The following is a 15946-nucleotide window of genomic DNA, read 5'->3' on the forward strand; positions in this document are numbered from 1 at the left end:
ATGAGAACAGATTCATACATTTGTACTGTTAATGTATGTGCAGTGGTTGCAGTCAGAGGGGGGGAGGAGGTTCAGTCCGGGAGGCCACTTTAGGGTGCTGAGATAAACCTCCTCCTCACTCATCACACACATGCTGTCTCCATTTGCACAACAGGGGAGTAGAGCAACCACTGCAAAAAAACACAACAGGAAGTCTCCAACAGACCCAGCTATCTCCCTGTAGACACCCAGGCCAAGCCAGATGTTCTTCCTCTTTCCCTCGTCTCTCTTGCTTGTCTCTTATGACCCCTCCTCCTCCCTCTCCTCCTCCTTCATCTCTATTTTTCTTTGCCTCCTCCCTTCCTTCTTCCACACTGAGGATGTTTCACCGAGTCCCTCGGTCAGCTGAGTCACGGAGGCAACTCTTTTAATCGGCTCCACATGTGCGCTGTGCCCCGATTTGGTGGCCTTGCAGCAATCGGCCCCGGCCTCAGGGCCAATCACAGAGCTCCCCGACGGGGCTCACAGTGCGCCATTCCCCGCCGCATTTTCTGTCTTCGGTTTCCCCTCCAGCCCACGTGATATCATGCTGCCAAATGTGAGTGTTTTGAGCCCAAATGGCTGCTGTGTTTAAAAACGGGGCGGTGAAAACATTTTCCCTTTGCCCCGTTTCCACACTGGAGACGGCAGATTTAATCTCCTGATCTTAAGAAGTGAAAAAAGAAGCGTTTCCGCAGGAATTCTATGGATAAACCTACTATGATAAAATATTAACAAGCCGGAGCAGTGATAGAAACTGAACCAAGGCCCATCAAAATGTTTAACTTATGAAGCCAAGAGGCTGTGGATGAAAAATGAATGTCTCGCAGACCAGAATATATTTGCTAGATACTGACATGAGATCAGTTTATCAATCTGGACATGGGAAATTATTCTACACCGAGAGTCAGTTGTGTTATTATTCTAAATAAATTTCTAACATTTTTCTGTGTCGAATCAAGCCAATGAAAACTGGCAACAACATTGAATGTGTTTCAATAGTGTGCAGCACCGATTACCTGACACAAGCGCATACATTGGATGTATTCTCGCTTTCGTACATTTACATTCACAACAAAGCGTGTGTGTGTGTGTGTGTGTGTGTGTGTGTGTGTGAGAGAGAGAGAGAGATTCAGCTGCAGCCTTTGACAGGAAGGAAGAAATTCTGCTGAATGTTGTGAAAATCTCTCTCAGGCCCTCGGTCTGTATGCTGATGGAAAAAACAAAGGCACAAATAAAGCACACTCTCTCTTTCCAGTCAGTTGAGATCAAATCTATTTTATAACCAGAATCTTTCTTTAATCATGAAACTATTCTTAGACAACATCTTTCACATGTCGACTGCATTATGGTGTTGCAGTCAGCGGGTTGGCGGTGATAACTATGAATCCCTCTGTTGTGGGTGAACTGGGACACAGGAAGCACACCAGAGCGATACATACTTCCCGAGAACATTTGGGTTTTGGAACCACTTTCATCCGTTTTGCAGCCAATGTTGACAACAGTGCAGCTCGATTCGTTCATATTTGATATTCCTGCAAGCGGTCACCAACAAAAAGGAGAAAATTAAGCTTAGCATGACGACTGGAAACAGTGGGCAATAACTAGCCTGGCTCACTCCAAAAGTACAATTCCTGGAGTCTTTTTGTCGAGACTGGTTACTAGTCACTACACTCGGACAAGAAATAGTCCAGCACCCCCCCACAAATAGTCATTAATTAGAGAGGGGCTGGTAGGAGCAAGGGCAGCTATTTACCCTGCTTCCAGTATTCATGCTAAGCTAAGCTAAGCGCCTGCTGGCTATAGCTTCATGTCCAGCGCAAAGACACAAATGTGGTATCAATCTTCTGATCCAACATATTTCCAAAAATGTCAAGTCATACACCTTATTAAAGTTTTTTTTTTGTTATCTACACTTAGCGATGTTCGGTTTTAGTCACGACTTTATTCATGAATCAACCACAGTTTTGAGGGTTGGAGACTTCTGTGTGTTTGTCAGAGAGAGAAAGAGAGCGCCCTGGATTGAAGGAGGGAGATGACCAAATGCTTTCAGTACACACACACACACACACACACACACACACAATCCAATGCTCTCCTCTGTGAAACACGCAGTGGGAGGGGGAGAGCAGATGGACACACACAAGGGCTGGGAAGTGAGAAGCATATTACCTCTTGTCTTGTGCAAACACACACACACACACACACACTGAGAAAATAATGAAAATAAATGTTCCTGTATTCTGACACCAACACACTCTCCCGCTGTCTTTCATTTTGATCAAACTGCACACACAAACACACAGCATGTATCTCCAGTGGGTTTACCTAATCGCACGTGGTCTGACATAGCCTTGCTGTATCCACAATGTCCCCCATTCACTTTCTCTTGAATGAGGGTGTGGCTCCCCAGCCTCTTGGAAAATGGCGGTCACGTGACTGAGCTGTGGGGGGTGTGGGGCGTGGCCAGGGGGGAGCAGCAGCAATGCTGCCTCACCAGCTGGAGCTGTGATTGAGAGAGGAAAGGGAGCGCAGGAGAGGAAGAGAGAAAGGAGAAGGAGAGGAAAAGGGTTGGGTGAGTTGTTGATTTTCATGTTTGCCGTGCGCTTTCCTGTCTTACAAGCAGAGCTGCGAATGATTTTGGCGGGGAGGAGATAAAGAGGGAGGGGGGAAGGGGAGAGAAACAGAAGAGGTGATCTCGCGCTCTGAGGCCGTTGGTGTCAAAGTCAGTTAGCCAGGTGTCTCGTGTATGCTGTGTGAAGTTTTGAGGCCATGAGGTTGAGTGTGTTTCTGGCAGGAGATCTGTAGAAAACCTTTTATACCATTTCTTTTATTTTTTTCTCTCTCTATCCTTTCCCATTGTTCAGTCGTTGGGAAGAGTTTTTTTTTTTTGGGGGGGGGGGTCAACACAACCACTCTTAAGTCTCCTCCCCCCTCCCTCCTTTTCTTTCCCCCTTCCCTTACCCATTGTGTCTTCAACTCTGGAGCACGCATGGCTAATCAATCGGCCATAATGGGACGGAGTGTTGGCCAATCAGGATAGCCCGCCATCACTCCTTAAGGTCTCAGGTCTCCGGGTCTCTCTCTGGTCATGTTTTCTCCTTCAGCGTCACATCAGACGGAGTTTTCCAGCCCTCACTTTGATCCGGTGCAGTGGATTAGCCAGGCACTGATGGAGCCAAGCTGTTTTGACATGATTTTAGTTTTGACAATCCCCCAGTGTCTGCCTCTCCGTGCGGAGTTTGATGCCAAGTTCAAGGAGAGTTGAGGAGTCTTGTTTTCAGTTTGGGTCTTTCTCTCCCACAGGGGAATAATAAGAACTGCTCTCATGCTCTTAACTCTTGTCAGTTGCTTCTGCTGGGATGGAAATTAGGTTGGCCAGGTTAGCTTTAATCTTCATTTTCCTCACATGGTCTTCTTTTACCCAGTTTGCATTGCGGTGGCTGAATAGCTGCTTTGTTGGATGCTGCAGCCAGAAGACCCAGTGAAGTCTTGGCTAAAGTAACTTTATCAGACATGTTGTGGACGTACTCGCTTTGCACCTACCAGCCACCTTGCATCTTCAAAAAACACACTTGGGGTGCTTCCATCAAGTCCCCGCAGCAGCGTCCAGCAGAGCATTAATGAATTAAGAAATGAATTTCCGTATTTATTTTCCCCGACAGTAGTCGCCCTGCAGTGTCAGTGTGCTGGAGTTTAGCACACACTACATACACTATACCAGAAGAATTCCCTCATGCTGCCTCATATCTGATTTACATAAAGCATTATTACAATATGCTTCACAATAGGTGCCAGTTAAAACCACTCAGCCATTGTTTGCGTGTTGCTAATCAGATTAGCTCGTTGATTATGAGTAATTCAATCACCGAAAGATAAACACTTCATTAGGATTGTTTGGGACCAGCGGCGTGAAATAAATTCAAGTTTGTTTTTTCTCCTCTTTCTGTCATTGAATGCTTGATAACCTATCGGTCCAGTCCTGATATCATTTTCATGAAATCTTGACTGCGAAAAGAGATTGTTGTGCCGCGGGTGCAAAGTTTTCAAACCCGCTTCTTCAAAGGGAAATCCACCCCTGCGTGGATTGAACCTGTTGCTGTCGTTCAGTACACTTCCCCCCCCCGAAAGAATTTGCCCTGAAGGCAGCGGCGTTGAGAGGAGGAGAGGCGTGAACATGTTTGACAGTAAACATCCAGACTGTCTGTAAATATCCGTCCCCACATCGCAGTATGTCTTCATCGTCCTCCGGCTGATTGAATCCATGTGTATGTAATCTCATGTGGTCTTCACTTCCTGTTCCCGTCAGCGAGTGAAGAATGTAGTTCTCATGCAATGTCGCCCGTTTTGGTTTCAACTCATCAGCACATTGAAGTAGACGATGACTAGAAAGCGACCTTTTTGTCAAATACAGAAGTTGGTCAGACACCTCTGGCACTGTGTATCACTCTAGCTGCCCACAGTGGGAGGGTGTTTTTTTTCTGTTCTACATATATGCCGCAGAGGGGAGGAAGTCATACGTGTCACATCCTGTTGGAGGGGACAGGTTGTGGGCCTGCCAGCTCTGGGGGAGGTGGAGGGGAGAGGTTGGGAAATGCCAGTCTGTGGTGTCCTCAACTGCAGTGCTGTGGCAGTATTATGCCTCGAGCAAGGCATTGTGGGTCGTTCGTCACAGCGTCTTTTGGTTCTGGGACGATAATGTGAAGTTACAGAAATTGGTCTCTGGCTTGCACAAACACGGTTATTTACTTTACACTCGGTTGTTTGTTCCTCAGAAAGAGAACTTTCATAGTTTGTCGCTCTTGCATCCTCTGCTCCTCTTCGCGGTGCGATTTGTACACAGGAAAGGAAAATGGTGATCTGACAAAGAGACCTAAATAGCGGCGCATCTAAGGACAACTTAGTGGTGCTACTGTGAGGAGAAAATAACCAACAACTTCAAGAGTAGAAGTTGGCTCTGAACAGCGCGACACTTCTCATTTCTTTTTCATTAAGCGGCGTCCACCGCTGAACCATTGGAACCAGCCGGACCCCGCTTCATACTTGATGGTTGTGTGATTTGCTGCACCGAGGGTTTGTGCTTGGTACCCTGTAGTTCCTCTGCTGCAGCTGTGGATGGGTCTGCGGCTGGACTCTCCCGTTTCCCTAACCTCGTTTCTCAGAAATGTTACACGTGTGGTCGGTTAGCCGACAGTCCTGAGAGCCATCCTGAACAGCAGGCTCTTATAGTTGTACTCGGCACTTCAATGACCGCTCCCGCTGTGTTGGGCTTTGCTTTCCTGCACTCTCAGTCTCTGCTGACAGCTATCGATTCAAACCGTGCTCACTCGTGTTGTTTTTTTTCTTTTGCCCAGTACTGTTTTTGTAGCATTTATCTCATCTCTCCCCGGCCATGCCCTTTACCTCAATGACCCCTCCCTCCACAGCTCTCTCTCTCTTCCTCTCTTCTCACTCTTCCAGTCTTTTTTTTAAGGCTCTTTGGGACAGGTCATTATCAACACCACCAGAAGAGAGCTGTATTTCAACACCGAGCAGGCACCATCTGCTTCGCTCCGCGTTGAGGGCCAGGGGTCGCATTCTCAGTGGGCCGACGTGAGTGACGAGGCTGAAAGATGATGTGGGCCAGTAGCATTCTTCAGACCTTTTTTTTGTGCCGCCGTCATCGACCTCACCGAACCTCATCGTCTTACACTGCGGCGGGGAGAAACACGTCTTTTTTTAAAAACCGCAGCATTCCTTTGGTTTCTAAGTACGGATGGGGGACTGAGTGAGAGGGATTTCCCCTTAGATGTTAATGACAGCCCAGTACGACCCTCCTCCATCCTCCCAGCCCCCTTATGTCGACCTCCCTCTGTCACCTACCTACTGTAAACACACCGCGTCGTCTCCCTCAAACACATTGCTGCATTAAGCTAGTGGCCTCTGCCCCCTTTTTTAAAAATGTGCATACACTTGGACTTGTTTTTTTTTTTTAAACATGCTTCAGAGTTGTGGTTGGCCCAATAACGGATCATTAAAACAGTAGACATAATATTAACGCTTCTTGGAGAGGGGAAAGGAAATTTTAAGCCGGCAGAGTAAATCTCATTTGCAAGCGCTGCCACAATATAGTATCATGTGTTTAAGGTTCCTGTGTTTGGCCGATGCTGTCATCGTTTTGACTGTACAACCCCGACATGAATACTTTCGCTCTTCTTTGACGAATGCACCTGAACGATCACCTGATTTGTCCACGGATGAGTCATGTTTTGTGTTTCTCCGAAGACATGCACACCAAAGGGCGATTGCCACGTCTCAATATACGGGAGCTGACAAATGCTGCTGCTTGGCGTCAAACCCAATATGGGCCTCCTGAAGCAGTGCTTGCACTTATGATTGCTTCAAAGTTGTTGTCTATGAAGCTTTTACATATTTTGGTCAAGTGTCTCCAAGTTAAAAAAAGAAGAGAATACTCTTACTAATACCAGTACCTTTAAAGTACTACTGATAGCAATAGAGTACTCAGTTCGATACCCATCATGTGAATGGAAGCTGTGTGAGTTACTGCTGTGAATAGCAGCCCACGGGGGCGGGATGGTGTGGACGCTTAAGCATAGTGTGCACCCCCTTGTTCCCTCTGGAGAAGTTTCTGTTCTACTTGGTACTGGGTTATTTTGGTCAATACCTTAAAGGTATCGATACCCAGCCCTAGTGCCTCCCCACGTTCAGTTTCAGCATTGGGGTATTTTTTTTAAAGTCTGCAAAGCCTGTATATCAAAATGTTAAAAGAAAAAAACTTACTGACATGACTTGGATATCAGGAGTCTGTTTTTATGACTGATGTTGTATTTCTAAATAGAGCTGTTCCTGTGAAACACATACGTATTGCTTTTGGCATCTGAACCTTTATTTCAGTAGATTACAGCTAGATATGCACTGTGGGTTTAAGCCATCTATTCACTCTGCATAACAGATTGTGTGTCTTACTGTCACAGTTGGGGGTAAGTTCCATTAGTTGGTTAGTGTCGGTACTCATTATCAGGAAAACAAGCAATTAAAGTAGGACTGGAAATGGTGGGGATGTGCTTTAAATTTAAATGAATGTGTTTAAAGTGCTTGTGTCCCAAGATGAGAGGGTGTAGTTCTCATACCTGACTGTAAAACTACTCCATGACATTTTTCTATGGTATTAAATTGGGCATATGTTAATCCTGTATTCCTGTGACACACTTATAACTGTCAGTCAACTCTAGTGCATATAACCTCTTTCTGGACCTTCCAGCAGGCGTACACCTTAACGATCTCTTCCTCTTTAGAGGGAGCCACCAAAGCACCAGTGGAAATGTCATCTCCAGTTTAAAAAAAAAAGAGAGAGAGGGAAATCTACTTGCATAGCCACACAGAGACACATGCAGGAAATATGCAACTGAACTCATGGGAGCCATGTTTTTCTTCTTTTTCTTTTTTAAATAAGAGCTTTCCATCAGCAGACAGGGTTTAAGAGCTGTCAGTAACGATGTGTGAGTAGAAGAACAGACACGATGCCTTCTTCTCCCAAACACACAACCCCCTAAGGAGTGACTGCAGAGCTTTTGAACATATGCTTAAGACAGACTGAAGACAGGAGGGGGAGGGGAGAAGAAAACCAAGTACCTTGTACCTCGCAACAAAATGCACTTTTACAATCCATCAACAACAATACAAAATGTAAAGTTTTGGGTATATTTAGGTGTCAGTCATCAACCACACTCATTGAAACAGTTTGACTCATCTGCACTAATTACAAGTTGTGCATGGCATGATTCATTTTACTTTTTGTCTCCTTCACCCCCTATATTGTCCTTATTGTCAGAACAATAACGTACAAAAACCTACTTTCTCATAAAATCTAGAGCCGGGCTGAAAAGTGGTGAATTGGCGCTTCACCACTTTGGTTTTTAAGAGGCCACTCAAGAAGACAATGAAGGCTTTGTTCCAGGCATCGCCGCATTCAAGTTTCACTCTGCGAATATTAAATGTAGAATTGGATGAGATGTGCCTGATGGGAATTTAATGAAAGGCTTGAGAGGGGAGTGTTGAGTTATGCGCGAGTCTCGAGTGGGAAGGGGATTCTCTGTTACAGCAAAATACAAAACTATCTGATCGGATGGGAACACTTTGTGTTGGTTTTCCAGGAGGATTACATTACAGGTCAGTTTTAACTTAAGGAAATGGGTTCGATGCTTCGGGATGGTGGTTATTGATATCCGTCAGCTAAATATTTACATGTTGCATACCTCTAGAAGTATTAACATGATGTATGACTTCTCTGTGAGGGCTGAGGCCAGACAAGAATGCTGCCTGAAAGCAGTTTTGTGTTTTCTGGTCTGCACTCAGCTATGCTGGCGTTCAGCATTAACAAGAATAAAATGTCGGACTGTAATGTTTTCATGGGAATCTGTTGAGCACGCTCTAACTTTAAGAGTGTACACTTTGTCACTTTTGTCCTGCCTACAATAATGCAATTACAAGAGTTTGTATTGTCACGTGATTTTGAAGGAAATTAAAGCAGATGCCGAGATATTGGACTTTTAGTCCCCAGTTTGGGTTTTAATTCAAAACTACTGGATCCTACAATTATCTTAATGCAGCTTGATATCTTTTTTTATTAGTTTGTAACGCAAGCTTTCGGGATTTCACTGGTTATAGACAGGGCCATTCACGTTATCTCCGCCAGCCACCGTAGTTGTCCTTGGCACACAGCAGAAATTTCAGTTGGTTGCACTCCGCAACCTCACCGCTAGATGGCGACGAATCCTACACACTGCTCCTTTTATAGCAACAAACGTTTTTAATGTGGATGTTGTCTCGCATAGCCCGACCTATGTCCACACTGTTATGGCGCTTGAGAAAGGTCCGTCGGGGTACTTCAAAATTCCGGACTAAAGGGAGGTGTTAAGCCTAGGATGCAGTGACGGTGCCCTTTCAAGATGGATAGCGCAAGAAGCGGAAGTGGGCAATGGCAGGCTTATAAGCACAGTGTATACATCTTGTGAGTCAGACTGACGCGGATGTAAATACTGTGGTTTTGTCTGCTGTGGAGTCCCTGGCGACAAACAGGAAACTACCATAATGCAGATAAAACAACCAACAGAAACACATTTTTTTTCGTTACTGTTTGAGTGAAACACGAGCGCTTTTCACCAACATGACAACATGGTCTTGTCTTTCAGACAGTGTTAATACTCTGCAGACCCTGAATAAACAGCGCAGTGTCATCTTCAGAAATCTAAAGATGAATATAAAAAAAAATGCCAATGATGAAACTTGAAACAGCCCTCAGTGTTAAGTGCCCTCATTTGAAGATGAACGAGTCTTCTCTTTGATGGGATCTATCCATTCATGCAAAGGAAAAACCTGAACTTGTCTCCATTCATTAAACAAAGCTCTCTAATCCTTAAATACCGCTTTTGCATGTCACGAGGCCAAAGAAAGCAATCTTCACGCGTAGCGTCCGTCTGCCGTTTTAATACATTTATTTTCATTCGGGTCAAATGTGTTTTCTCAATGAGGGGTCAGTTGAGGTTAATCGATGCACCTGTTTGGTCCTCTGCACAGGTCCGATTCCCACATCATTCATTTGAATGAAATGTGCACCTCACCGTGTCTCTCCCGTTCAGTCGCTCTTCAAAGGGAGTTTATTCCAGTGAAGTCTCACATGTCTTGTTCTATTTTTAAGGCCCCCGGTTTATCTGGTTGGAGAACAGTTCGGATCCAACGGTCGAGGCCACTGATCTGAGTCATACTGTACTGTCTGTAATGAGGTTACTCATCCAGAAACGTAGCTCACCGCAGCGAAGGTTATCAACGCTGTCTTTGTGGAACATCGTAACGCTTGAATGCGGATCTGACTCATGAGGAGACACTTTGTTGTGGATGCAAATGGCAAAACTGTCGCTCTGATACACAAGGGGCATAAATAACGATTGCTCCTGGCCGGCTCACCCGTAACCCCGAGAATGAAATCATTGGGAAATAATGCCGATGAAACTTTTCTGACTCTGACTTGTTCTGCCGCTTGCCGTTGCATGTGTGTCGCCAGTTCTTGTTGCTACGCCCGTGTGGTTGCTTCTGCTACAGTTTGTCTACTCTTAGAGAGCAGCAGATGGCCCAGGGCTTGGCATTGTCACAGTGCCCGGGAGACATTTTTGGCTGCAGACCTGGAAGTATGTCATTAGAGCTAATCTGCGTTCTGTCATTCAAGAGGCTACTGATGCAATCGGGGCTCAATGTAATACGAGTTGAGTGCAGGGTCGGCCAAATGACACTATGCAACCATTTGCAAACATCTCACAGGCGAAAGATAAATCGATCCAAATACCGGGGGATTATTGTATCACTTTCCGAGACACTGTGTTTCTGTGTCGGGTTTCTTGAGGACGGCGACGCTGCACAGGATCAGCTTTAGTCCACCGGGATGCGGCATTAACAGGAGGTTCAGGTTACAGCGTGGATTAAACCATGTCATTGTTTTCTACTGATGGTGGGGGGGAGTTTCCTATTCCTCCAAGATTTTAGCAATGGATTTGTTGAGTTTTAGCCAAGCCACATGTGGCATCACATCCCTGTTCATCTATGACTGTTGAAGGTGTGGTTCCCTCCTCATGGTCCAAAATTGTAGCTTGGAGAAGGGAAAAAAGGGGTATTGAGTTCAGAGAGGTTCAGCTGACTGTTTCTTTTTTTTTCTTTTTTAAGGTGCAACATACAGGATTCAGAGCATTAGGCCTGAGCGATGTGGCCAATATCCTCTATCACGCTATAGGTCATTTCATAAGTCGATAACTATATATATCGCTGTATAGCATGTTTTCTGGTAATTCGATAAATACATAGTTTTATGAAATGACCACATTCACACTCGTAATAGTTTTTAGTTTTGATTTTGTTTCTCATTTAATTAAAAATTTAGTGCAAAATAATCAGATTTGTCAGTGCTTGTTTTTGTGTATCGCGATATCCCAATATATGATTTTATCCCGATATGATTCCATTAAAAGACAAATTTTCATATTGAATCATCGCCCAGCATTATTTAGCAGCTGTAAGCTGTTAGCATCGTTAGCTGTGAGCCGGCGGATCAGCCGACACGACGTTGAGAGCCAATCGAAATGCTCCCAATCTGGTATTTACGCAGCACCTTTAATTCAGTTCAACCACCTCTTGTTTCATTAAGAGGTGGTTGAACTGAATCTTTTGATACCATCAACTGTCAACCTCCCCCATGGTGTAAATGTGTGTTTCTGCTTCCTGTGAGACATGTGGTCCCAGTTGTGCCCTCAAATTAAAAGCACCCACAGTGATTATTATCAACACCTTTCCCAGGACAAAGTCACAGAGAGCCAAAGAGGGCCTTTTCTTTGTTTCTTTGTGGACAGTCTGTGCGTCATAGCTGCAGGAAAAGCTGGAAAATGTATCCTCTTAGCGAGATCACATGCCTCTCTACCTCCGTCTCACACTCTCCGTCTTATCTGAGGGCCCAGGAAAAAGCTGTCATTTGTACTGCATTCAAATCCTTACCAAAAACATATTACAGGCAGGCTGTCTCTGCGATACGACAGACAAATCAAAAGCACAAAGGCTTCTATGTTCTTCAGCAAAAATAGCTTTCAGATGCTGGAGCCTTGAACTCTCGCTGTTATATGAGAAAACATAATCGGCCCAAAACAGAGCCTGAATCCATCGCAGCTGCAGTATACCGTACCAGTACATAGTCAGGACGACTGTCGGCTTCAGGTGTGTGTGAGTGTGTGTGTGTGGGTCTGTGGTTTGTAGAGTGTGTGACTGCAAACCTCACACAGACAGTACCACAAGTTTCTGAAACGCAGCACAGGAAATGTTGTCTCCTCCTACATTGAGAGAAGAGGTCGCTGCTGCAAGCACATACTAGCACATTTGGCAGAGCGGAGTTGTGTTGCAGAGGTGCCTTGGCACACACGGCCTTCGTCTTCTACACAACCATCTCCTTAAAGCGAGGTATAAGCTGCGATTTGTTAGTTGGCAGCGCTTTCTCCCCACAAGGTCTGTTCATTTTGTCTTCCTAATTCTTTTAAGAGCTCCAACTCTAATTTCCAGATGTTCTGTTTCACTTTGATCACAACTTCTACATCATGCATTTCTTTAAAAAAAAAAAAAAAAAAAAAAAAAAGCCAGAATTACTCTTGAAGGCTTGTGCTACCAACATGAGGTAGTTGCTAATCGAAAAAGGTATGCAACATTAGTGAGCAGATGTGTGTCTCTTCCCATGTGATTTACTGGTGAGTTTTACAGTTTGCTGCTTGCACTGGACCACTGGGAAAACAATTCTGAGCTGAAGCGTGATGGGAAAGTTTATCTTGTTATGTTATGTGTGCATGCACATCTGCACATGTGTCTCCCTGCTGTTGGGTTTTTGGCGGACAGTGCAAATGACAGATTAACAACTTCTCAGTGTTGTCTTGTACAAAGGCGGGCACTCATGAATGTGAAGTTAAAGCCTGGTGTATCCTGTTTCACACAGGAAATGAACTGCTCAGATCAGTATCCTCGCACCGAGCTTTTTGTACTCGGCAGTTAACATGATGTCACATGCGGTATCTTTTTTCAGTCCCATTGTACTACTAATTTGTACACTTCACTGCTTAATCTAACTTCATGCATGTGCATTGTATAGATACCATGTAAATCTATCTCATTAATTCATATATTTTTATTTCCCTGTATTTTCTCTTCAACCTGCATCCCTCAGGGTCAGAGGTCAGTCTGAGCCACAGCAACATGTCGGAGTCCGCCAAGCCCCACCACCCTAACCCGCAAGGAAAGGGGGAGAAGAGCCATGGCAGCGACTTCAGCTACGTGGGCATCGATGCCATCCTGGAGCAGATGAGGAGGAAGGCCATGAAGCAGGGCTTCGAGCTCAACATCATGGTTGTGGGTGAGTCCGACGTTCACTCATTTAATTCAACGTTTCGAGTCCCAGTGAGACGGAAGTTAGAGCGTCTAGTGTCTGTGCTACAAGTTGCACATTGATTGATGGATGGATGTCATATTATTGGTTGAAATTGGTTGGTTCTCTCTTACGTGAGCCCTCGTCATATTTTGTTTTACAGGAAGAAAAGATGATTGGATTTTGATATAACAATACAAATAAATTGATTATTTTAGTAAAAAAAAATGTTTGCATATATTGTTAAATAGTGGAAATGTGATCTAACAAGGTGAGAAAAACATTTTTCATTTAATCTCGACTTACGAAAACAGTCTAAAAGTTTCATTGTTCACCTGCAACTTGGAGAACATATACACACTTAAAACACACAAAAAACCACCCAGAACAAAAGCCACATGTGCAGGATATTTGCTCTCGTGTTCCAATTTGGAAAAAGAAAATCTCAATGTCGAGTCGCTTCAGAGAGCGTTCAATCCCCTTGACTTTTACTTCCTTTTGGAGTGTTATTTTGTGTTGTTAACCCTGACCTTGTCTCCCTCAAATTACGATCATATGCTACTAATTTGCAGTTTCAAATCACTTATTTATGCTTCAGTTGCAATGAGTAATTCTTAAACTTCAATTTGAAAACATGTGCTATTAATGCTAAACAATGGCATATAAAAGATTTTCTATGAGAATTATGGTCACCATAATGTATGACTATGACTATACTGTGGCATGATGTCAAGATTAGCTTAACTGCTCCCATCCAGCCTGGCCTTGAGCTTGATTCATGTTCGATTTAAAGTCTAAACTGACACAGATGTGTCCGAGAAGACTCGAGGCTGTAATTCCTTCCAAATGTTTGCAACAGTTATTGTCTCGGTACTGAATTCAGCGAAAAGATAAGAAGGTGACCATCTCAAACATTTCCAACGTCTGCAGTACCGACACAAAATGCAAAACACCGCATATAAACAGGATGTCGTACACAGCATGCTTAGTTTGCAGATTCTCTGACATAGAAAACACATTTCCATTCTGTTTCTTCATTACATTCACCATAAAAATTCTCCTCAGCTGTTGTCCGATGAAGGAAAAGAGAAAAGAAATCGTAAACACGTGTGTGGTTCTACTGCAGTTTGTTAGTGAAGAGTCATGGTGCCTTCCAGAATTTGCTCTCATATTTGTGTGTCAATGATGTAACACACACACGCTTGAGCGCACTACAGGGTGCAGTCAGGCTGAGAAAGTGGCGCAATGATGGAGATTACTCTGACAAGTTGGAGCTCACGTATCAGTGCCTTAGAGAGCAGCGCCACGCCACCAGTTATTGTAGATCCCCACATCAAGTCTGTGCGCACACACACACACACACACACACACACACACACACAATTATCCATGAATGCACCGGTGTACGTGCATGCAGCAAGGGGCGACCTCCGGGTCTGAATAGTGAAGCCAATGCAGAAGGGCCTTCAACTTGCATTCTTTCTAATGGCCATTCTTCTGCTTTCAAAAAGAAGTCTGGTTGTATAGAAGTCTATGAGAAAATGACCCTACTTCTCACTTGATTTATTACCTCAGTAAACATTGTAAACATGCGTTTTTGGTCTCAATTGACGGTTTCAAGTCTTCTTCAATACAGCATGATGTTCATTTAGTAAATTATGGTCCATTTAGAGTCAAATAGACCATAAAGCAGGGTATGCTTTAGGGCGTGGCTACTCTGTGATTGACAGGTGGCTACCACCGTGTTGTCCGGTCTGTTTTCATCTGACGACTTCAACCCTTTCACAGCCTGTTTTCAGTTCATGAAAGTTAATTGTAACATTTTTGGTCGCCTAAAAATGTCTTATTCAGCGTCCGGTTGTACTTAGCTCCACCCTCTCGTGTCACTTATGGTCGCAAAAGAACAAGATGGCTACAGCCAAAAACCAAGATGGGGAGGTCCAAAATGCCGAACCCAAGGCTTCAAAACATCAGTCCACAAACCAATGGGCAACATCACGGTGACTTCTTATACACGTGTAGTCTCTATGGCATGCAGGTAGGACCGAATGTTGCCGTCAGAGAAAGGAATGTCAGGTTATCACACACTGAGATGCAGATTACTCAACAAGAATAAGTGTTGAAAAGCGTCAGCTACGAGTTATAAGCCTTGGTCTTTGTGTTTGGATCATATTGGCATGGCGGTAGTTATAGAATGAAGTTCGTCTGATTTCATGCCCCGCGGCGCAGAGTTTTGTGCACGGGCGATGTGACTCTAAGATACGCACTTTATGTTGATGCACATTTCTACAGAACTTGTAGGACTCCACTTGTAGGGCTCCGACACCTCGAGCATGAATTCAATTTGTGTCGTGAGATGATCTAATAATGTGTGTAATGATACCCTCACACTCTGCACCCCGGAGTAGAATACATACAAAAGTTCACAATAGAAAAGAACAGTAGACATTCGTGAAGGGATTTTTGTTTGCAGGACGGAGCTTTGACGTTTAGAACTACAGCAACGTATCAAGTTCTGCTAGGTAATGCGTTGGCAGATACTTGACTAACACCTCATTGGAGTCCGGTTTCTCACTGTAAGGCCAGTATTGACTTGCTTTTTAGCGCTGGGTCTATACAATCCTGATGAAAATGTCTCAGTCCACTTAGCTTATTAGATGTTTGACTTTCTTTTTGCCACATTCTAAGCCGCTGGGGTTGCATTCGTGAACTAAGAATAAAGAATGCCAGGGTAACAGGATGGAAATAAAAAAACTAGGGCATCTTTCGGAGTCTAACAAAGTTTCTGTTAGCCAACCGAGTTGTCCCTCTGGTGTCGAGCGAGTTACGTGAAAGGTTACAGCAGCCGTGGTCGATTGTGGTCTCTATGAGATGCATTTGCCTAATCCCTGCCCTTCAGCCAGCTGACCTTTATGATTTCCACCACGCAGAGAGGGCAGCCAAGGTGTCTCTGTGTGTGTGTGTGTGTGTGTGTGTGTGTGTGTGTGT

At 44.4% G+C, this 15946-nt stretch overlaps 1 protein-coding gene across 7 annotated transcripts in view; it reads left to right on the forward strand.

The window, feature by feature from the left end:
* septin9b (septin 9b) overlaps positions 1–15946 on the forward strand; it is an 85417-nt gene that overhangs the window by 55291 nt on the left and 14180 nt on the right. For 4 of the 7 annotated variants that reach the window (XM_031874675.1, XM_031874674.1, XM_031874673.1 and 1 more), the window contains one exon: positions 12761–12946. In XM_031874675.1, coding sequence (XP_031730535.1) covers positions 12761–12946 — 186 coding nt within the window. Of the gene's footprint in view, positions 1–98; positions 2594–2622; positions 12055–12760; positions 12947–15946 lie in introns of those variants that run through there. The other 3 variants (XM_031874677.1, XM_031874679.1, XM_031874680.1) reach the window with 3 other exon arrangements.

Source organism: Anarrhichthys ocellatus, unplaced genomic scaffold (assembly GCF_004355925.1).
Source record: "Anarrhichthys ocellatus isolate YVR2014 unplaced genomic scaffold, GSC_Weel_1.0 scaffold83, whole genome shotgun sequence".
Lineage (NCBI taxonomy): Eukaryota > Metazoa > Chordata > Actinopteri > Perciformes > Anarhichadidae > Anarrhichthys > Anarrhichthys ocellatus.